This window comes from Astyanax mexicanus, chromosome 8 (genome assembly GCF_023375975.1).
Source record: "Astyanax mexicanus isolate ESR-SI-001 chromosome 8, AstMex3_surface, whole genome shotgun sequence".
In the NCBI taxonomy this organism is placed as follows: Eukaryota; Metazoa; Chordata; class Actinopteri; order Characiformes; family Acestrorhamphidae; genus Astyanax; species Astyanax mexicanus.
The window spans coordinates 18,662,935-18,684,649 of NC_064415.1; the positions used below are offsets into that span (position 1 = coordinate 18,662,935).

Here is a 21,715-nt window from a genome sequence, read left to right on the forward strand (position 1 = left end):
TGACTGCATCCGAAGATATATCCCTATCCAGATTAATATGTGATAGTCTGGACAGGGTGTTTTGTGGCAAACACATAGACTGAAAAAAAACCTGGATGTAAGCCAAATACAAAAAAATACATCCATACCATCCATATTTACAAATTAAATTTGTCTGCATTTTTATAAAGTATTCCAAAACAAATTTACAACTGAATTGTCAATTATTTAGCAGTATTGTATGGCAAATACAACCCAAATATGTTATTGTCAGCATGGTCAGCATTGTTCCAGGTTATCACCATTAGCGATTCCAGTTGATAACAATAATAAACATGAATATGTATTTTGCACACAATCAGAAAACAAACATATTTTGCGTGATTGGCTGCATCTAAAGCTGTATTTATATCCAGATTTGTTTTAATATAGTTTGGACAGCAAAAAAAACATAGAAGATATAGAGGTTTAATTTTTGCAAACAAGTGTTGGTCTGAAATTCAATTACAATCATACCTACAGCTCTGAAAAAAAGAGAGACTTAAAAAATATGAGTTTCTTTGATTTTACCAAATTAAAAAAACTCTGGAACATAATCATGAGGAAGAAGGATGATCGCAAGCCATCAAATCAAACTGAACTGCCTACATTTTTGCACCAGAATAAGACTGGTGGAGGAGAGCATGATGCTAAGATGCATAAAAATTGTGATTTAAAACCAGGGTTATTCTACCAAATATTGATTTCTGAACTCTTAAAACTTTATGAATATGATCTTGTTTTCTTTGCATTATTTAAGGTCTGAAAGCTCTGCATTTTTTTATTTCAGCTATTTCTCATTTTCTCCAAACAAATGCTCTAAATTACAATATTTTCATTTGGAATTTGAGAGAAATGTTGTCTGTAGTTTATAGAATAAAACAACAATGTTCATTTTACTCACATTTTAACACATACTTATAAATAGCAAGATCTGAGAAACCGATTCAGAAACTGAAGGTCTCTTAGTTCTGGAAATCCAAGCTGGATTTTAAAATGTCCAACATAAGCCGTGTTAAACTCAGAGTGTTAGAAGTCAACAGTGTGGCTACATAGTTATGCAAATGAGTGTATGTGATACCTGGACATGCAAATTCAATCTGATCACTTGCAAATATCAGTGCACACAAACAGTTTAACTGATGTGATCAGATTTGCCTGCAGTCTGAACAAACAGCCTAAGGGTAAATTAAATTCTCATTTAAGGACTATGGAACATACTAGATTTTTTTAAGGTACTAAGATAACAATCACAAAACTAGACTCAAATCTTAAATTGTTACCTGGATAAATTAGCTGCTGACAGAAACCTTCCTCTCACAGTGTTACAAAAGAGAATAAATACGCAATTTGTTGGTCACTTTTAATTCTGGCTCAGTACAATATCATACAACAACTCTAGGTGTCCCTAGAGAACATGTGCTCCAGTTCACAAACAATGGACATTCCCGTCAAGCTTCTTCTTGCAGTTCCACTACATCAAGATTTAACCAGCTCTGATTTCAACCTAATTATTATTGGACCAGTACAGACACTTCAGACATTGAAAATGACCAAGGTGAGCACATATCTACCATCTCTCACATAAACTCTCAATAACTATAATGGTTGTGTTCATTCTTGATGGCAAAACAAGATGATCCTCCAAGATAGTCTAGCTTTGTCTTTTGAACTCAGTGTCCTTTAGGGGAAGGAATGAAGAACAGAAGTTGTAGGTTCAATTCCATCTTCTATAAGATGAGTGGCTTCAGTAACATCATTTATCACAGTAGCAGAGATTGGTTCGGTTGTAGTTGGTACCAATGTTGATGTGGGAAGAGTACTAGAATTGCTGTGGTGCTCTGTTCCATTTATCATTGGTCCAGAATGAATACTAATAGAGGCACTGCTTGCAACATCTAAATATTTAATTGATAGTGGTTTTATTTGTTTAAATTTACTCTGAGTGGAATTGAGGCTTTGTTGGGAATCTGTACTTTGGACAGGGTTGTTGTTTGTTGAGATGTTGGTACTCTTTAGGTCCGAATAGCTGGGATCCATTTTGGTTTCTGCTGGTGAACTTTCAGTTTGGACTTCTAACTCAGCACTTACATTCACTGTCCCATAGTTTTCAGGTCTTGTCTCATCTTTTGACACATTAGCCAACAGTCTGTTCGTAGACTTTTTGCGAATAATAGCAGACCTGTATATAGGTAGCTGGGATTTCTCATAGGTGTTTGGGGACTTATGATTGACTTTAACATGTTTAGCAACCACAACCACTCTACTAGTTGGCCGAGAACTCTGTGTAGCATTCATAAGTCTGCTCAACTGTTGGACTGCTTTAGTTTGATCTTCATCCTCTTGTTGATGTTTCTCTGCTGGATTTATCGGAAGAGCCTCCTTTGGAAATGGTAGACCAGACATCATCTTAGCTTGAATGTGTCTAATCCCATTTTGAGGTGTGATGGACTCAACATTTGCTGAGATGGACTCTGAAACAGACACGTTCTTGTCTTCAGTGGCCGTTTGTGGTCTAGAACTGGAAGAAGGTGTCTCGTTTTGTCCTGTAGATTCATTAACAGAGTAGATATTGCCAGTTGAAGTCTGGACATCTCCTGTACCATTTTCAGGTGATGAGGAATTTACTGCACTAATAGGCAAGCTAGATATTTTTCCAGCATCAATGGCAGTCAATTTGGAAATCTCGCTAGAGTTTCTGGACAGGTAATTCTCGATACTTTGGTCAGAACCATTTGCAAGCACAGCTGATCCACTAATGGAAGAAACTTCAGTATTTTGCTGGAATCTACTAGAGGTAACTGGTTGCTTTGTGCTTGTTTCGCTATGTTCCTTGATACGCAGGTCATGCAATGTATTTGGCCGAAAGAAAATACTTAAATTTGTCTGACTAGGATTTTCAAAACTTTTCTTTAAGTGTAAATTTGCTTGGACTTTCATCTTGTACTGGCTATGATCAGTTGGAGGGTACAGCTGTTTATCAGAGGGGCCTCCTACTGAATGAGATGGTGGCAGTGCTCGTGGTTTCCAACCCAAGGAGTCTCTCGTATCCTTGAAATTGAAAGAACTGGGAGAATGGGAAGTCTGATAGCCAGTCTGATAATTGTCAAATGTCGGGAACCTCTGAGATCTACTGGTTGGGGCTAACTGGAAAGGGTTTACTTCATGAGATTGAACGCTACGATCTATAGAGCCTGCTGAGAAGAGTTGAGAGGAAAATTTAAACTCTCTGTCTGCACGGGAATTTGGTGAACCTGTGACATCTGCTTTATTTTGTTTACTTAGGGAGCTACTTTGTGTTCTAGGTGAAAGATGGATGCTGTCATAGACAGCTGCCCGTGCGCTGTTGGATGCAGGGTTGGGCTTAACGACCAGCCACTGTACTGTTCCTGTTTTTTGAGCATTCTCTAGGACATCTAGTTTTTCTACATTTGGCTGATTCATGTGCTTTGAAGAACTGACAGTCACTGGACTGCGGCCAAGGAACTTTGCATCATCACCATCCATTTTTGGCCCATTCAGGTACCTCCAAGCTGGTTGGGAAGCTGAAGAGGTACTGACTGTACTACCCACTGTTTGGCTTGCTGCACTTGCACTATTAGGCTTACTCTGGCTCAATTCCAAATTCGTGTGGGATTGGACAACACTGCTATCAGTTGATTTGAGATGCGGATGATAAAATACTGCTCTGCTAGTGGCAGAGCTTGAGGTGGGCAAGCGTGTGACAATAGGATCGGATTTGCTTGTCCTGCGTACGTCCTGAAACTGATCCTGACCTTTTGTATCCTGATTGTGGATATTTTTGTTTGTGTTCCCAAATAGACGATGTACCTCCGATGCATGCCCGGGCTTAACCCTTACAAGGGTTACAGGTTTAGAATTAGTGGCTTGGTCTTGATGTGTGGTGCCCGCATCAGTTTGTACTTGCTCTACTGAATGGGTTCCACTGGTGGCCTGAACATTTGATATAATTTTTGAATATGGCCTCCAAGTGTTTTGAAGTAATGGTGTTGGAACCTCCAAATGCCCATCAGGATAACGATTGATGGCGATTGGCTGCGTTTTAACCAGTGGCGATGACACACTTTCTGGCAGCTTGATCCGATGCCAAATACCTCTTACAATAGAACCTCTTTCATTTACTTGTATGGTACTTTTAGCCAACACCCTTCCACTATGCTGACTGCCCCCATTAGTCTGGTTGCCAGGCAGGGGATTCAAACCAGTTAGATGACCCTTGTTTTGGTCCTGGTTTGAATAGTTTGGACCCACACTATGACCACCTTCAACTGGGCCAAATCTTTGCGCCGTGTAACTGCTGTTGCTCAGTATCCATTTTGCACTTCTTGAAGAGGTTGTACCACCTGAGAGTGGATAAGGATAGACAAATTTCAACACATGTTTTGAGGAGGTGGGGGAGGTAATGGGTCTACTTAAGGGCCTTTCGCTCTGAACAGAATCAGCAGTGATACTTGCAGACAAATTTTTGAAAGCAGTTCTCTCAGAAAAGTGGTAGCGGTAAACATTAGGAAGATTATCCATATTTTTTGAATCTTCATTCGCAGTCTTGTCTTCATTGACGGGTTCCATGCTACTGTCTGATGGAAAAAAGATGACATACTTAGATTGTATGTACACACACACAAGCATTACAGCAAGTACTTCACAATCAATTGCATAAACTTCACTAAGCTCCAATAATACAGAAACCCAGCAGAACCAAATTTACATTTTAGCAAGGGCAGACCAAAAAGTACCCAAACTCAGAAAGCAGAACCCCTTCCATTTACATCACTTACACTCCTTTCCAGTTAAACATTCCTAAATTTTTAAGTAGCCCAAATGTTTTCAAAAACGTATGTACATCTGGCTGGTTAATGATTTACCAGTGTTTTATGGCAAATACAACCAAAATATGTTATCATGGTCAGCATTGTCCAATGCATTATGCTGCATGTTGTACATTGGGCATTGTACATTTGTACAGCTGACTGAATGAAACACAAAGAGAGAATGATTAATAAACTGCGCCATACTACTTCTACCATACTATTTTATAACTGTTGGTTTCCATGGTAGCCACCTGGATTCTGAACTCTGGGGTTCATTAGTAGCACAATTTTAATTAAAGTAGTCAACAATTGGAATTGCAATTGTCCAATATTCAGTCTCCAAACTAAGTGTTAACATGGTCAGATATTTACAACCATTTATCTCAATTAGGTTTGCCACTGCTGCCACACATTAAACAGCCCCTTTATGCTTTGTGTGACCATTGTCCTATTTTCTGGCACCTAAAATGTGAATTTAAAATGATTTAAAAAAAAAAGCTAAACTTAAACTGTCTGGTATTTTGAGTTTATTTCGAGTGGACATTTGCTTTTTCAGCCTCATATAATTGCCAATTTATTTATTGACCAAAGTATGGTCAAAGCAGATTAATCAAACTCATGCCCACATTTGTTTGTTTTTCAATACAGCTAATCTCACAATGTGTCTCCAGAAATATATGCTAAAACAGCATTTTGACCAGTATGCATTATGTTTGCTTTTGAATTTGATGGTTTAGCTGGTCTACAAAAATGATCCACCCAACCAAGCGAATACAACCACTATGACCAAGCTTGACCAACTATAGGTTAACATCTGCTGGCTGGTTTTAACTGGTCTAAGCTGCTTTAAGCTTGGATGTTTAAAGTGGTTGAAAAGCTGATCATCTAGAAATACCATATTTTGTTAACTAAGCTGGGTAACCAGCTCTTGACTTGCAAAAAAATGCATGTTGCATGTTTAATATTCCTGTAGTATAATATTATACTTGCCTCACGCAAATAGTGACATGAACAATGCCAACAGCCAATAGGAGAGCAAGGCAATATTTAACATGACTGTTTACAATTGATTTGAAAAAGATAACATTTTGCAGTTAATACACCTTTTATGGTTCCTACTTTAATATATACTGTATTTTAAACACAGGTAACACTTTAATGTATCTATGTTTCAATATATGTTTTTTTCCTTAATGTGTTATTGTTGATTCTTTATTTAAGTTAAATAAATACACATTTTTCAAAAATGATGTTCTTTATTGCAGTAATTCTATCTAAAACAAAGGCAAATGTAGAACAATTAAACTGTGATTCTTTGCTATACAAGGTTGTAGCAAAAAAAAGGGGGGAAAGAAGCTTATAGGCAGAGTTGAACACACAATGTATTCTATTACAAAAATATCAAGAACCAACAGTGTGGCAGAAAAATAAACTGTTGATGGGGATAAAAGTTGTGAGTCTCTGATAAATCACAGTATTGATATGCACATTACCTACTTAACGTAACTTAATATATAAAATGGTATTGTATGTAAACTCCACCAGAAGCATGATGGTCTTTGTAAAATCTTAGTATGTGAGTAAAACGTCTGAATTATGTTTAGATTTGAGAGGGTGTCAGACTTCAGTCTGTTAAAAGTCTTTTCAGAGTATTATTAAAGTCGTGTAGTGATGAACAGCATTAGTTTAGAGCCTTAAAGCATGTAGTATAATGATTTTTTGCGTTAATGATTAAGCATACACTAGTTCACCCTCTAACTCTAAAATCACCATTTTCAGAACATACCTGTTGGTGGCGTTGCTGGCAAATGTTGCCCCTCAGCAAGAGCAAGCAAAGTGAAGTAAAGCAGAGCCAGTCTGTGAGAAACAGGAACATTAGTCCAACACCGTCATAAAACACTCATTGTTTATCCACATAAACGCAGTTAAGGAGTAATAAGAAGCAGAACTTGCCTAAGGTGAAACCCCAGAGGCATTGTGAACCTGCAGACAGCAACGTATAACAAACAAGCAGGCCATCCAAACACCATAGCGGTACTGGAGGATAGGAGTGAACGGCTACAGGAAATGGGCTCCGTCCCAAATGCGTGAGCCTTGATATCACTTAAGAAAGCAACTAAGCTACGTCATTAAACTACTAAGTGGATTTTAGGCTGCACACTTCACATTCCCACCTCCCACAAATTACCTCCAACTGTGCATACATATGGGCGGCGCCAGGGAGGGGCTTGGGGTGCTGATGCTACACTTCATAGCATATACTAGTGCATTTAAAAAAATAAATATATTATTAAAAAGTTACTTTATTTCAGTAAATCAGTTCAAAATGTGAAATATTATCATATTAATGTATTACACACAGAGTGAGCTATTTTAAATGGTTGTGTCTTTTATTGTTGAAGATTATGGCTTACAGCCAATGACAAAACTCAAAAATCAATGTGTCAGAAAATTTAAATATCAAGACCAATTGGTACTTTTGGCAGTGTGGGCAGTGTGCCATGTCCTGCTGGAAAATGAAATAATCAAAATCTCCAAAAAAGTATGAAGTGCTGTACGAGTTTCTGGGAAAACACTGCACTGACTTTGAACTTGATAAAACACAGTGGATCAACACCAGCAGATGTCATGTCTTTCCAAACCATCACTGATTGTGGAAACTTCACACTAGACCTCAAGCAGCTTGAACTGTGTGTCTCTCCACTCTTCCTGCAGACTCTGCTCCCTTGATTTCCAAACGAAATGCAAACCTAACTGATGGTCAGTAACGGTTTTTAGAATCATGTGGTGTTGGTCCACTGTGTTATATGAAGTCCAAAGTTCATGCAGTGTCTACCAGAAAATCTTATCAGCTTCCCTCTCCTGACTAACTTTTATGGAGATGCAGATTTCATTTTCCAGCAGGACTAGCAGAAGTATCAATTGGTCTATTTTTTTAGTGTGAATAAAATAATGTGTAAATAAATGCACTGACAAAGCCAACACAGGCGATCTAAACGGGAGCAGCACACATTGAACTTTTGACCTTAGGTTCATTTCCTGTTAATAAAAGCACATTGGCTGCATCCATAAACTTTTGCTACTCCTTCTCTCATCCTCCTTCTTTTCTACTCCTCCAGAAAAAAGTGGAGGAATCAAGGAGAGGAGGAGGAGTAATGGAGAGTAGGAGCTATAGTATTTGGGCAAATGGAACAGCTGTTCCTTTTCAATAGGATGTTGGCTAGTGATAAACTGAGCCAATCCCAACGCTCATTATAAGCTCCCTTGTGGGCCTGGCCACAGTGACGTCACTCAAAAAGGAAGTACTTTTGGGATTTCTGGAGGCAGCGTTTTTAACTTTTTACTTTAGTAAAGCCCTACCATAATAATAAAATAGTTCAAATTGTAGAAAAGTTGTTTACATGCAATAACATATTTGCAGATACACACACACATGATGTTGTAATTTCTTATTTTTCACCAAACAAGTCAGTGCAACGTATTTACAGATATACAGTATTGTTGTTTTAGGCACCTGTGGGAATTTTAAGTAAAGAACAAGTGTCTTATTTGTAAAGTAAGTGTTTATACGCTCAGTAAAACACTAGCACTACAATAAATATAAACAGTTAATTTACCAAAAGCAGTGCTTTTACAGCTCTGTTTTTCTTGAAACATCCTCCTGTTTTGGTAAATCAAATCTTACTGATTTTAAATCAGGTGAGCTGCTGATGGAACTAACAAATACACATAATGGCTGAGGAGAAATGTGGAACTTAACTTTGTTCTACAGCTTGGCTCAGGATACAACCTAAAAATGAGAAATCATATGAGTTCATTTTTCCAGGCAAAAACACTCATATTGCTGAGATAAATTAACCAGCAAAAGAAAGTCTCTGGAGCTGCTTCTAATCCACATAGCTGCCTAGTCAGACACAACTAAGGGGCAGCAGACAGGGAAAAGTGTATGATTCATCTGTTTAGACACATCCTTGGTAGGTAAGCACCTGAAGTTTTGGGCAGGCCTGTCCCAGGTGTGTCCAACTTTGGTCCTGGAATTTCCCATCCTAAACTAAAGGTCTAATTTAAAACACTGAATAACTGATTATTGGACTGTTAATTGGCTGTCTTGTTGGATGAGGTGTTGGGAGCAGAGAAAACACCATAAAGTGCAGGAGGGCATATAGGGTCTCCAGGACCAGGGTTGGGAAATACTGGTTTACATCAGAGGTCAGGTCAGGCGTGCTGAAACATGAAACAACATTATTTATTTATTTAACCCCAATTAAACTTGCAGTGGTTTGGCAGTTGAACAAAACTAGGCCGCATGCTTTCTGCAGAAGTCCATCTGCTTTATCAGGCTAGTTACTGGTGAGATCTTTTCACCTAATGGCAATATTTTAAGGATGCTCATTCTAAGCATTCTCATCTATGATGCAAATGTAAGATTAATATATTACTAAAAATAGCAATATTGAATAATTAAAGCATCATCCTAGGCTGAGGGAATAATAAATGTATATAATAGCTTACACTCTCACAGAGTACTTAATCTTACTTTGCTTGCATCAATGAAGGACTCTTACCCTGATGATAAGGTCATTTCTACAGAAGGCAGATTTCTGGAAAACGTGCCTGCAAGTCACAAACACTCTATCGCTCCAAACACTCACTCTCTGATAACACAATCACTGAGCTACAAACCTGTTAGAGCCGCAAAGAGGGACCAAATCCATATTAATCACTATAGTTTTAAAATAGGTCATAAAAGTTTGTGTAGGTGTCCATACTTCCATAGTGTATATAGAAATGACTGCTAGATGCTACATTTACAGCATTATAGAAATTTTGCAGTACTGCTGTAAATCTTTGTAAAGGACAACATTTTAAAGCCCCAAAACTCATCTTATACAATTATTCTCATACAATCACTCCTAAAATTATTATTACACCTGATCATAACAGACTTGCTTGGAGGTATTATGACGTTTGAAATCAAGATGTTATAAGTGATTTTGAAGAAAAGTTCACTTTTGAGTCTTGATTCCTCCCATTATTTCTTTTTCCACCTTTTAATAATGATTTCCTGTCCACTTTTGCCTTTCACTTGCTCAAAAGGGTTTTTTTGTATACATATTCTTTTTTTTTTTTTACTAGATTTTGGTGAAGTCGTTTTGCTATATCAATTGTAAAACATGACAAATAAATTAGAAAATGACTTGATTTGACAAATACAAAATAAACACTTTATTAAGTATTTAAGTGATCATCTGCATACACTTTCAGATATAAAATTAATAAATACAGTAAATACTGTAATAAATTAAGAGCACCAAAAACATTTCACAACATGTGCAAAAATTCATCCTGTCAAATTATACAGTTTAACATATGAGATACAGTGGCAGTGTATCACAGTGCTACATTTATCATCATGTCCACAGTAAAACAATGTGGAAAATACTGGCTGCAGGATGGTCTGTAAAAAAGTTGCCCAGCAGTTTAGCATCAGTTATGTTGATGGATCACTACAGTCGGTCACTTTGTGCTTGTCCACCTCAAGAGTCTCCTCTGGAGCTTGAATGCTGGTATAAAGTGCCTTTGAAGGTCAAGATCAGTCTGTCTGGCCTTGATGTCTTGGTTTGATGTGAATCCATGCTTAGAGAAATGATGGATAACACTGGATATTTGGTTGTGTGGATTCCATCGCATCATTTAGATCATGTAGCAGGCCATCATCGCCAGGTCCCTCATTTCAGCATCTGTAATACAGCCTGGAGAAAAACAAAAACAACAGGGTGTTAATGATAAAGCTCAGGTTGTTATCGCCAATGTTAACAGTTAACATACTCATATGTACATTTTCCCAGAAAACATGACCATGTGGAGCCTGTATAGGTAGCTGCCTGAAATTGTGTCTATGGGGTCCATGTTATTGAAAATAACTCGCTCCAGTGATTGGATCACCTTTCAGGTACCAAGAATTTTTACTGAACTGAGAAAAATCTGCTTTTAGCTACAGAGCACCACTGAGCTGGAATTCTCTACAGCAACTATAAATTGTAAAACTTAGTTCTTTTAGTTTCTAAAAGAACTCATTTTAGACAGCCTGCCACTGTTTTAGCTGATTTTTTTACCATCTCTTTATCATTCTTTTTATTGTTTTATAGTTGGCGACTTATTTATATTTTACTATTTCTTGTGTTAAGTTAGTTTTATCTATTTCTCTGTTGTTGCCTCTTGTGTTAACCTATGATCCTTATTCTTTAACTTTTTTTTTTTTGACAATTTCTACTTTATGTATTGGCTCAACTACACTGTAAATGAATGTCACCCTCAATGTATTCAAGAGTTTAAATAAAGGATGATTGATTAATTGATTTTGACCCTATCTAGGTTGTAAGGATGGAGCCTTTTTGTTGGGAAGCCCAAATGAAGGCCACCTAGCCTATGTTCCATTTAGTTAAACACCACATAAAAATGTCTTCTAGGTTCTTAAAAAATAATATACAAAACGTTCCCTTGTTTTTAAATTGAGGTATATACAAAAAATACCAAAGCTTACCTTCTCTATCTCGTCCTGTAACTTTATTGTAGAACTTCTTCATAGCTCTCAGCACGCGCGCTTTCCTGGTCCTGGGCAGTCTCTCCTCCTCTTTACTCTGACCATCACCCTCAGGTTCTGGCTCTTCATCCTCCTCATCCTCCTCAGCCGCGTCCAGGCTCCCCGCAGCCCTCAGCCGCTCCAGGAGCTCCTCATCCAGCGGCAGGCTCTCCTTCAGCCCCGCCTCCGTCAGCGCGGTGTGGTGGCGGCACAGCGCGCACACGATGCCGGGCTGAGAGTCGCTTTCCCCGGCGGGCCGCGCGGAGGAGCCCTGTCGGAGCAGACACGCCTCGCAGAAGCGGTGCTTACAGCCGAGCTGCCGCGGGGCGCGGCGGCCAGAGTTATAGCTGCGGTAGCAGATCCCGCACTCCAGCTCCGGCTCAGACATCAGCATGGTGAGGGTGGTTAGGTCTCAGTGAATCTCAATAATAAACTCCGCGGACTCACGCGAAGACGCTCTGGAGGCTCGCGCCGCCGCGGCTCCTTTATAAAGAAGCGCGGTGCTCTCCGTGTTTTCGGGGAGGAGCTTCCTCCGGGTTTACTAGCAACTCCGAGCAAACAGCGAGGCTGACGTCACCCGGGTTTTGGCGAAACTCCAGGGGTGTGGGTGGGTGTGTGTGTGTCTGAATCCACGTTCATATTAAAGCAGGGTTACTTCACCCAACTTCTGACTGCTGTAAAAAAAGAAAGGGGATTTCCAGCTTCAGACTCTACTGCTGTGATTTTACCAACATACACCAGCTTATAACAACATTAACAAGAGGCAAGGGGTAGACAATTAAAGGCCCCTATTGGTAAAGCATGAAATTATAAAACCTTTAAACAGACATGTATAAATGTATAAAGTACTAGAGACCCAGACATTTTTATTAGACATTATATAAAGTTACAGTACATATAATAACAAAAAACAATGTTAACATCCATTTTTCCGTAAACATCATTTACTACAAACCCCTCCCCGCCCATGTTGATCTAATGAGAATACAAAAAAAGACAGAAGATAAGTAGCATTGTAAGCTAAACAATGAAATAAAATACAAATACAAATTTGAGTAGATACTCTAATACTAAAAATACATTAGTAATAATAATGAAAGTATGAGTATGGCACACAATATGATCAATTAGTTAAATAAATATAGATAGAGGCCCTCAAGAATAACTCAGTTTAAGGACAAATGTGGTAATTGGTTAAAATAGTAAAGAAGAGGTTGCCAACCTCTTTGTAATTTTTTTTCCAATTTCAGAACAGACAGTATATCAGATAACCACATGAGGTATGAAGGGGGCAATGAAGATTACCAGTGTAAAAGTAAACGTCTCGGAGCTATTTAAGATGAAAAAAAAAAAGACAAAACATTTATAGTAATTTATAGTCAGATAAGTTTAAGTAGTTCAGTGGGACACCAAATAGAGCTAATCAGAGGTAGGCTTTACATTACTATATACATCTCTGCCTTTAACAGACTGTAATGTTAGTATTAAAGTTTTAGTATTTATTTGTAACACCAAACACAGCATGCAGTAGGGGAGATTAGGAATGGTTGTAACACTTTTTTGTGATTTTTTTCCCAAATAAATCAAAAAACATTTACACCAATAAAGTGCAATTTGCTATATTATACACTTTTATATAGCTACTACTGAAACAATGTATGTAAGTGGTTTTATGAAATATGTACAGGTTGCAAAAGCAATTTAAATACAGTCACTCCACTGCTACAACCTTCCCAGTGTACAGGGATGGTTGTAAAATATCTAAAATATACATAAGAAATCAATTAAATTATTAGAGTATTTTTCATTCATGTTATTGTGTCGATCTATTCTGTCCAATACAAAACAAGACATTTTTTTTGTAATTTTAGTACATCATTGAACTCACAAACTGTCCCTTAAACTGTGTAATTTGTTTAATTAATGGACCAGAAAAAATCTGCTAAATAACCTGAAATAAACTCTTTTATATTTACTTCAACTAAAAGTTAAGAAGGTTTTATCTATCCTGTAAAGTTGCTGTTTTGGGGATTTCTTATTTTACATTACATGACAATAAAGAGTGTAGGCCATCAAATTATAATGCAAAAAAATATTTCAAAGGTAGTGTAAAAATGAATTTAAATTAACATCTGATAGAAAAGTTACATTTTTATCTCAGAAACACTTTTAGTGATCATTTTTCTCTAGGAGTTTTGAATGTGGATATTTTTTTGTTAGCAAGAAAACAGTCTTACTGAGCATGTGCACAGTAAGTGTAATCACTCTGATCACTTGTTTCTGATATCAGATAATCTATGTGGGTAGTTAGTGTATACAGCATATGATTTTGGTTGACCTTTAGGCAGTCAGCTTGGTTTTGCTGGTTCTGATAGTGATACTGAGTTTGGCATTAAGAATAGGTAAACTTCTTAAGGCTTATCTGTTTCTTTCTGAAAAATAAAGTGATAAAAAACACAAGTCAGAGGTCAGGGCAGTACAGACGTTGTCACAGCCATAATGAAACTAAGCAAAAAAACCCTGAAATACAAGAAGTTGGCTTATTTCCTGAAAATATTATGATTCCATCCATTCATCATCCACTTTCTTATCTGTTTCTGATCAATCCAGAGCCTGCCTGGAATCACTGGATGCAAGTCAGGAATCCCCCTATACAGGGTGTCAGTGCTTCACAGAGAAAAGAAATGCATTAAGAAAAACATCAAATGTGAGTAAATGTGACTACTCACCCACCACTTCAAAACACAGGCGTATATGATTAAATGGGTTATTTTACAAATATATCTTTAGACTTGATTCTCTCTATTATGCACACTGTGTTCTGATTGGTTGTAGCACGGACTGAAACACAGTGTAATCTGCTGTAGGATGAATTTTAGAAAATAAATACCAGTTTGATGGTGATATCACAAAATCCTATTGCTTTTATTGGCCAGTGAATAAAACACTATAGCTATGTCCAAAACTCTCTTACCACCATTTTGTAGTGGTTTTCAGTTCACTTTATAAAATCAAATGATGTGCGCTATTGGACATCAAATACCCATAATCCATTGCATTGTTAGGTTGAAGGTTTGCACACAGCTGCTGTACAACAGTGAGCTTAGTTATGTAACGTTAAGTCTATATAGGCAGCTGGATTTCACATGCAAAAAATAGCAAATAGGGCAAAGTCTCAGACACAACATGTTTTCCTTTTATTTTTTGGGTTGTTGTAAAATATGTCTGGTTCATGGCACCTTGATCTACTTAACATACCACAGCCTAGTCTAATATATATTAAAATAGCATAAGAAATGTGGATATATAAAAAAAAATCCTTTTAGAGTCCTACCCTGCGTGCATACTGCAAGTGATAAAATCTCCCACCACCGCCCGTGCAGCAGCAGATGAGTCACTGACAGGCGTGTCCTCCATCAAGCAGGAATGAAGTTAGTCGTCAAGCAAACCAAAGACAACAAACAGAGTCTATTTGGGCATTGTTTACATAATGTTCCTCATTTGAAACTCTATGTGCAGTAAATATGTGAGGGTACATATTAATTATAATTTTTTTTTTTTTTAGAATAACCACACTGTAAATGTGCAAAACTGCACTTTGGATACAAAAAATGTGTTTACATGCATTGTAAGTGTTGCTGTACTTTCTCTGCATCTTATTGGTTATGGTGCTTGGTTTACCAGCTGAAGAGATGGTCCTAGAGAATGCTTTTAGCCTAGCACCTGCTGACTTCTATTTCGCTTTTGGTGTACATGCACACATTGCTGCACAGATACTCTCAACAGCCACTTTGCTTAATGGCTAGTGTTAACATTCAGCAATGTTTGATTTTGCTACTATATATTACTTGTGTTCAGCATTTTTACTAGTGGACTGTACTCACTGGTGTTTCACTACAGTGCTGTATGCATATATGTATGTATGGCTACATATGTAACAGTTGAGAGGTTTTGGAATTGGCCTGTTTTTACATGGTTTTTACTTGCGTTTAGCTTTTGAACAAGGATGGAACATCTTATCTGGGGGCCGCTGGAGGTAGAGTCTGAGGCTGGGCCGCATCAGGACAAGGACACACTAAACATGTGCACTACACTTTCTTCAATGTATTCTGCCATGCTGGATATCTTGGCTCGCCATGTGGGCGTATCCGTGATGTTTTTGATTTTTTTTTTTTTTTATATTTTTTCTAATTTTTCCCATTTTCTCCCCAATTTACACGGCCAATTACCCAACCCACTCACTAGGACTCCCCCTATCACTAGTGATGCCCCAACACACCAGGAGGGTGAAGACTAACACATGCTTCCTCCGATACATGTGAAGTCAGCCACCGGGCTTCTTTTCGAGCTGCTGCTGATGCAGCATTGCCGAGCAGCCAGCGCGCTTGGAGGAAAGCACAGCAGCTCGGCTCCGGTACATCAGCTCACAGACGCCCTGTGCTGTGGACATCACCGTAGGAGTGATGTGGGGAGAGAGCGCCATCTACCCACCCAGAGGGAGCAGGGCCAATTTTGCTCCCTCTGAGCGCCGACAGCTTGATGGCAAAGCTGCATGAGCGGGGGTTCGAACCTGCGACCTCCTGCTCATAGTGGCAGCGCTTTAGACCACTGGACCACTCGGCGCCCCGATGTTTTTGAATTTAATGAAGCAGCAGATGTAGTCGATCATAAGTTGTCATAAGTCATAAGTCATAATTTTTAATCAACCTCACTGTGATATATAGTTCTATAAATCCATATTTTGCCGTTTTCAGTTTCTCTCTCATGGTTGAAAGGCAGCTGTTCTGTGTGTGTGAGGCTCGTATGTGTGTGTGAAGTTGCAGCCTGCTGTTCCCTGACTGGCTGGAAGCATTGCGGCGGCCGAACTCATTTGAATAAAGTTGAGTTCTGCTGAACTTTTTTTGCTGGAGGGCAGGGCTGCGTTCAACGCAACCCAGCATGCAAAGGCGGCATGTGGCGGCTCTCTCCATTGAAATAAATAGGATGCGTTGTGCTGGTGGACGGGGAGAGGGTGCGTGTTTCTTGCGTGCGTGCCGCACTAACACTAAAATTGGATGTCAAGTAGCAGGCCACAAAATATAATTCTGCGGACCACAAATGGCCCAAGTTTGAGACCCCTGCTCAAAATAAATCCCCATATATCAAAAATCAGCAGACTGAATACTACACACTGAGCCTTGTGTTGTTCTTGTGCCAAGACCCTGGTTGTTGAGTATAGTGTAGGAATTGGCCCATGCTGCTTGTACCAACATCCTGGTTGCCAAGTATAGTGTGCAGATTGACTTGTACCACATTCACCCACATCATGTGCTCAACACAATTTTGCATGACAGATGCCAAAAATGAACTTATGCTGCCATACATCAGTCAAGCTTGAGACGATTCTTCATGCTATCTGTGTAGTTTTCCATTGTAGGGCACATCTAAGGACTCTTGCACTCTTGAAACAAAAAGTAATGAGCCCTTAATGCCAAAGGTGTGGACTTTCCAATAGGAAAATCCCTAAACGTCTCTTCTGTTACTCCTCTTTACTTTGGGTTTCGGAAATCCAGTTTTATAAAACACCCCTGAGAGGCATCAACAGCAAAGTTATGGTAATCTAGAACCTGTTGAGCAGCCACAGTAATGTGGGCTGTGCTGAGAGTCTGTGTTTGTTTTGATATTGCTTGGTAAGAAACACCATGGATACATAAGAATTACACTGGAAGTTCAGCAGCAGATTATCAGACTGTTATCAGACTGTTAAAGATCATATGGTCTATAAAATTATTCACTCACTCTTCAACCTTTGGGTTTTAATTGTTCAGCAGTGTGTATAATTTTGAGTTAATGAATGTTATTGTTTGTCTTTCAGGAGTGTTTATACTGTAGAGGAGGTAGCCTAGCAAGTCTGTATTTATCTCTCTGTGTGTACATTGGAATTCTGGGACTGTGATATAAATGACAGTGTATCTGCCCATAGCCACAATGATGACTAGACATGTTTCTTTATCCTCCATGGATACTCTCTGTGTGTAGTGAAGGTGGGGTAACCTAATATTTATGTGATTCTTTTTTTTTTTTTTTTACAATTTAGTGTTAATGAGCTATCCGACTATCTAGATTTACTGAGACTGATTTAAAAATTGTTTACCAAAAACAAAACAGCTATATACACACAGCATATTCCTGTCCTCTTATTTAAGATCTGAAATGCAGAGGCTTATATTGTGCTGGTTGGGTTATCCTAAAGCCTCTTAGCACAAAATTCACATTAAATTCACACCTCATTAAACCTTTAAACACTTTCTTGACACTTAAGTTAAGATGGAGTTTTGGAAAACCATTCCCTGGTCAGTCATCAGTGTGCTGAACTGGTCTGCAAGTGAAATTTAATCTAGATTTAACTCTTAAAGGTTATGTAATCAATGTTGAAGCATTTCCCACACATATCTGATATTTATATTATTATAATATTTTTCTAATATTATTCTGGAAGTCAGTAACTCTGCCCTTTCTGTTTTCATTCTTGTCCATTGTAACAAAAAACTGACCTGTTCCGAGTATGCATTGTGGACATTTTAGTATACTCAACTTTGAAACTTAATACTCAAAACTGGTTAGTATTAGTAATTAGTATGGAATTGGATATATTTGCATAACATCATATTACACAGACTATTACTATTTGTGTAAAATCCTGTAATGTATCTCTACTACCTCAGTCCACATGCTTCCATTTCTTTAGGATGCTGGGTCTGTATCTCTCAGCTTGCCAACACAGACATCCCAAGTTAACAAATAGAGTTAATTTGCAATTATCTTCTTAAAATCTGTTTATTTGACTGTGTTTCTGTGAAGTTCATAAGAAACTGAAACTTTCTAACAGAGAAAAAACAAGCTACTCCCGCTTTTGTTCAGTATCCAATTATTGAACACTTTTCATTTTGAACAGTCCGACGTTAAGTTAAATGTGTTTTTTTCACCGGATCGCTGGAGTTTTGTTTATCTGAATCTTTGTGACCTCTGGGACCACGGTTAATTTTTCCAGACATCTATAAAGACGCACAAGGAGATGATATTGCAAACTAGCTAACTAACCTTAGCGACAAGCTAACTAAAATACTACTGTTACTGGGGAGAGAACTAAAGTTAGCAATGAGCTAGCTAACTTTAGCGATGAGCTAACTAAAATTCAAATATTACCAGGTAGAGAACTAAAGCTAGCGACAAGCTAGCTAACTTTAGAGATGAGCTCGTTGAAATACTAATGCTACCGGGGAGAGAACTATCATTAGTGATGAGCTATCTAACCTTAGTGATGAGCTATTTGAGGGCAAATTGTGATAGTTTTTTTTTTACATTTTAGAATAAAAATGAATGGAATTTATTATTATTTTTTTTTATCTTAATCTGGTCTCGTGATTAGTTCTAAACAGAAAGAGCTGATTTTAAAGCTTGGTGTTCTTAAAAATATAGTCATCTGCAGGCATTTAAGTTGCCAGTATCCACACAGTTAAAGACAAAAGAGTTGTCAAGCCATTTATGGTTTTATCTGAAACTAATTCCTGATGACAAATTTACAGTTGTGGAAATGTATAAAATTTGGGCGTTGTCAGGTCGCTGTCCTTTTTACTGTAATTTCAGAGAAACTTAGGTAAGGTAAGTAAACACAATATTCATGATGCAATTTTACAGCTCTGTTTTAAAAACAGTGCTTTCCTGCCCCAGTCAGAATTCCCGGAACTTACACTCGCTTTCTTTTTTTCTCTCTTCCCCCAGTTTTTTTTTTTTTCAACAAAACGAATGGGCGTGTCTGTGACGCTGATTTCTGGATCTAACCGGCTGGGCTTCTACACTGCCGGGGTTCTCTAAACTCTTTGAGACTGAAATATGCATGACTTCACTCTTCCGGACGCTGTGTAACTACTGACCTGCTGTGAAAAGTGCTTACTGCAGTGTATTCATGTTCATCTCATTCAAGTGTGTGCTCTGGTCTCCTGCTCCAGTCTTCCAGATACCCAGACAAGCAGTTTTATTATGCAGATATTATTTAAATAATTTAGCTATTGTGTTTGAAGAAAACTGTTATTGTGAAAAACAAGTTAAAACTTGTTTTTTGTTTATATTTTAGGTCTCTTATCATTGTTCTCTGAATGTAGGGGTTATGTAATGGTATTCAATTGTGTTCTTTTTTATGTGGAACTTATTGATTTTTTTTTTAAATTCATGAACAAAACATGAATATGAAGAAAACAAATCTGATTACCAGAATTGACAACAAAGTAACAAAACCGAGTAAAATAAGGAGGCAGTATGTTGTGTTGACCACGAAAGAGGACCCTAAGTAAAAGCTGTGATTTGGGTTAAAATAATGTATTTTAGAAATCTTACTAAATTAACATTAAGAATCTGACTTTAAATAAACTATTTGACTATTAGCAACATTAAACAAAATATCTGCCACAGACCTATAAGGATCAAAATGAGGATATATAAGGATAAATTATATATTTAAATATGTACAATACTCATTCAATGTTTTTATTTTTTCCTACACTGTAAATGAATACTAAAGTTATCCAGATTATGAAGGAACACATAAGGAATCATGAAGTAACTTTAAAGTGTTAAACAAACCAAAATACTAATATAGATGCTCTTATATTGGGTTTTCATAACTTGCACTTTCTGAGGCTGGCAACTATAATTAACCTATCCTGTGCAACAGAGGTAAAGCTTGCTCTTCCCTTCCTGGGGCGGTCCTGTTGAGAGCCAGTTTCATCATAGCGTTTTTGATGGTCTTTGCAATGTCTGCACTTGAACATACTTTAAATGTTCTTGAAATGTTTTAGATCGACTGACCTTCATTTCTTTAAGTCATTTTTTTTTACTTAGTTGAGCAATTCTTGCCATAACATGGATTAGAACATTACTCAAATAGGGCTATTCACTGTATACCTGTAACTCTACCTCTTCACAACTTTACAGCTGATGCTATCAAACACATTAAGAGGCAAGAAATTCAAGCAATTAACTCTTAATAAGATTAGCACAGCTGTTAACTGAAAGTTCACTTTACAGGTCCTCAAGATGTGAAAACTCTTATTAAGAAATCTAAAAAATCAAATATATTCTCGATTGTTTAACACATTTTGGTTTACTAAATAATTCTATGTGTTTTCCTTTAGAGTTTGGATGTCTTTAGTATTAATCCACAATGCAGAACATTTGAAAATTTTGAAAAAACACTGAATATAAGCCTTGTCCAAACTTTGATTCATATGGTATGGTATGATATGGGATGGATTGATGAATAAATGGATAGATTTTAGTTTTTTCATGAATCTGATATGGAAATGTCACACAAGGTTAATATTGCTCATAATAAAACAAGAATCTAAATATAGATAGTACTGAAGTATTGAGTCATTGTCTGCTATTGTAAACTACTGAGTGCTTGTTTCAGGGCTGTAAACCTGTTGGGTTGCTGTCATGCCTGGCTTCACTCCAGGTCCCGGAAGAGGACAAAAAAGGAAATGACAGAAACCTATGGAAGCCCATTCCCGCCACCTAAAAAATAAAAATACTCCAGCAATTTTTTTTTATTATTATTAAGTAAATTGCTATCTCAATATTTTGAGATACTATCTCAATATTTTGAGATACTAAGTCAATATTTTGAGATACTAAGTCAATATTTTGAGATACTAAGTCAATATTTTGAGATACTATCTCAATATTTTGAGATACTAAGTCAATATTTTGAGATACTAAGTCAATATTTTGAGATACTATCTCAATATTTTGAGATACTAAGTCAATATTTTGAGATACTAAGTCAATATTTTGAGATACCTTAAATGCTGGCTGAATATACATGCGGCCACCTGTAGATAATGACCTGGGAATTAGGCCAAAAGTGAGAGCAATAACGTTTTAATTCATATTTAATTTTATTTACATTATATTTCACTCAGAGTTAAACTCTGTCCCTCGCATTGTGTTCTCCCCTTTATTCAGAGCGTTTTCACAGCACTTTGCTTACATGCTGTTTTTTACTGTTAAAATGCGACATCTACAGGCGGCCGCATGAATGTTCAGCCAGCATTTAAGGTGGAACGGAAATCTGAATAAGACACTGGCGAATAAGAAGCTAACTTCAGCCTCGTCCAAGATCCGGAGGCTTATTTTGATATTGTGTGATTCCTCTAAAAGTTCCAATATTTCATGATTTGTGAATCCACGTCTGAAGTAGTCCTCAATGATGGTATCCATTTTGCATCTTTGTCTCACCTGCTTC

The 21,715-nt window shown here is 37.5% G+C and overlaps 3 protein-coding genes across 3 annotated transcripts in view; 1 reads left to right on the forward strand and 2 right to left on the reverse strand.

Annotated features, from left to right (window-relative positions):
• Nucleotides 1-21,715, forward strand: part of slc16a13 (solute carrier family 16 member 13) — a 252,457-nt gene that overhangs the window by 176,616 nt on the left and 54,126 nt on the right. The window lies entirely within an intron of this gene.
• On the reverse strand, nt 1,343-6,939 carry LOC103044291 (uncharacterized). The gene is made up of 3 exons (XM_022678466.2): nt 6,804-6,939; nt 6,637-6,707; nt 1,343-4,616 (listed from the first exon to the last, which is right to left on the reverse strand). Exons 1-3 carry the CDS (start codon nt 6,878-6,880, stop codon nt 1,702-1,704), a joined length of 3,063 nt encoding a protein of 1,020 aa, XP_022534187.2. The 5' UTR covers nt 6,881-6,939; the 3' UTR covers nt 1,343-1,701.
• si:ch73-335l21.4 (E3 ubiquitin-protein ligase-like) lies at nt 10,053-11,945 on the reverse strand. The gene is made up of 2 exons (XM_007242001.4): nt 11,395-11,945; nt 10,053-10,603 (listed from the first exon to the last, which is right to left on the reverse strand). Exons 1-2 carry the CDS (start codon nt 11,825-11,827, stop codon nt 10,545-10,547), a joined length of 492 nt encoding a protein of 163 aa, XP_007242063.1. The 5' UTR covers nt 11,828-11,945; the 3' UTR covers nt 10,053-10,544.

Excerpts from the sequence above, each read along its gene's own strand:
- LOC103044291 (XM_022678466.2), bottom strand. The coding sequence starts at position 6,880 with ATGGTGTTTGGATGGCCTGCTTGTTTGTTATACGTTGCTGTCTGCAGG. Across the intron at positions 6,708-6,803 it reads CCTCTGGGGTTTCACCTTAG|ACTGGCTCTGCTTTACTTCA; the intron begins GCAAGTTCTGCT and ends TGTTTCTCACAG. Across the intron at positions 4,617-6,636 it reads GCCAGCAACGCCACCAACAG|ACAGTAGCATGGAACCCGTC; the intron begins GTATGTTCTGAA and ends TTTTTCCATCAG.
- si:ch73-335l21.4 (XM_007242001.4), bottom strand. The coding sequence starts at position 11,827 with ATGCTGATGTCTGAGCCGGAGCTGGAGTGCGGGATCTGCTACCGCAGC. Across the intron at positions 10,604-11,394 it reads TACAGGACGAGATAGAGAAG|GCTGTATTACAGATGCTGAA; the intron begins GTAAGCTTTGGT and ends GTTTTTCTCCAG.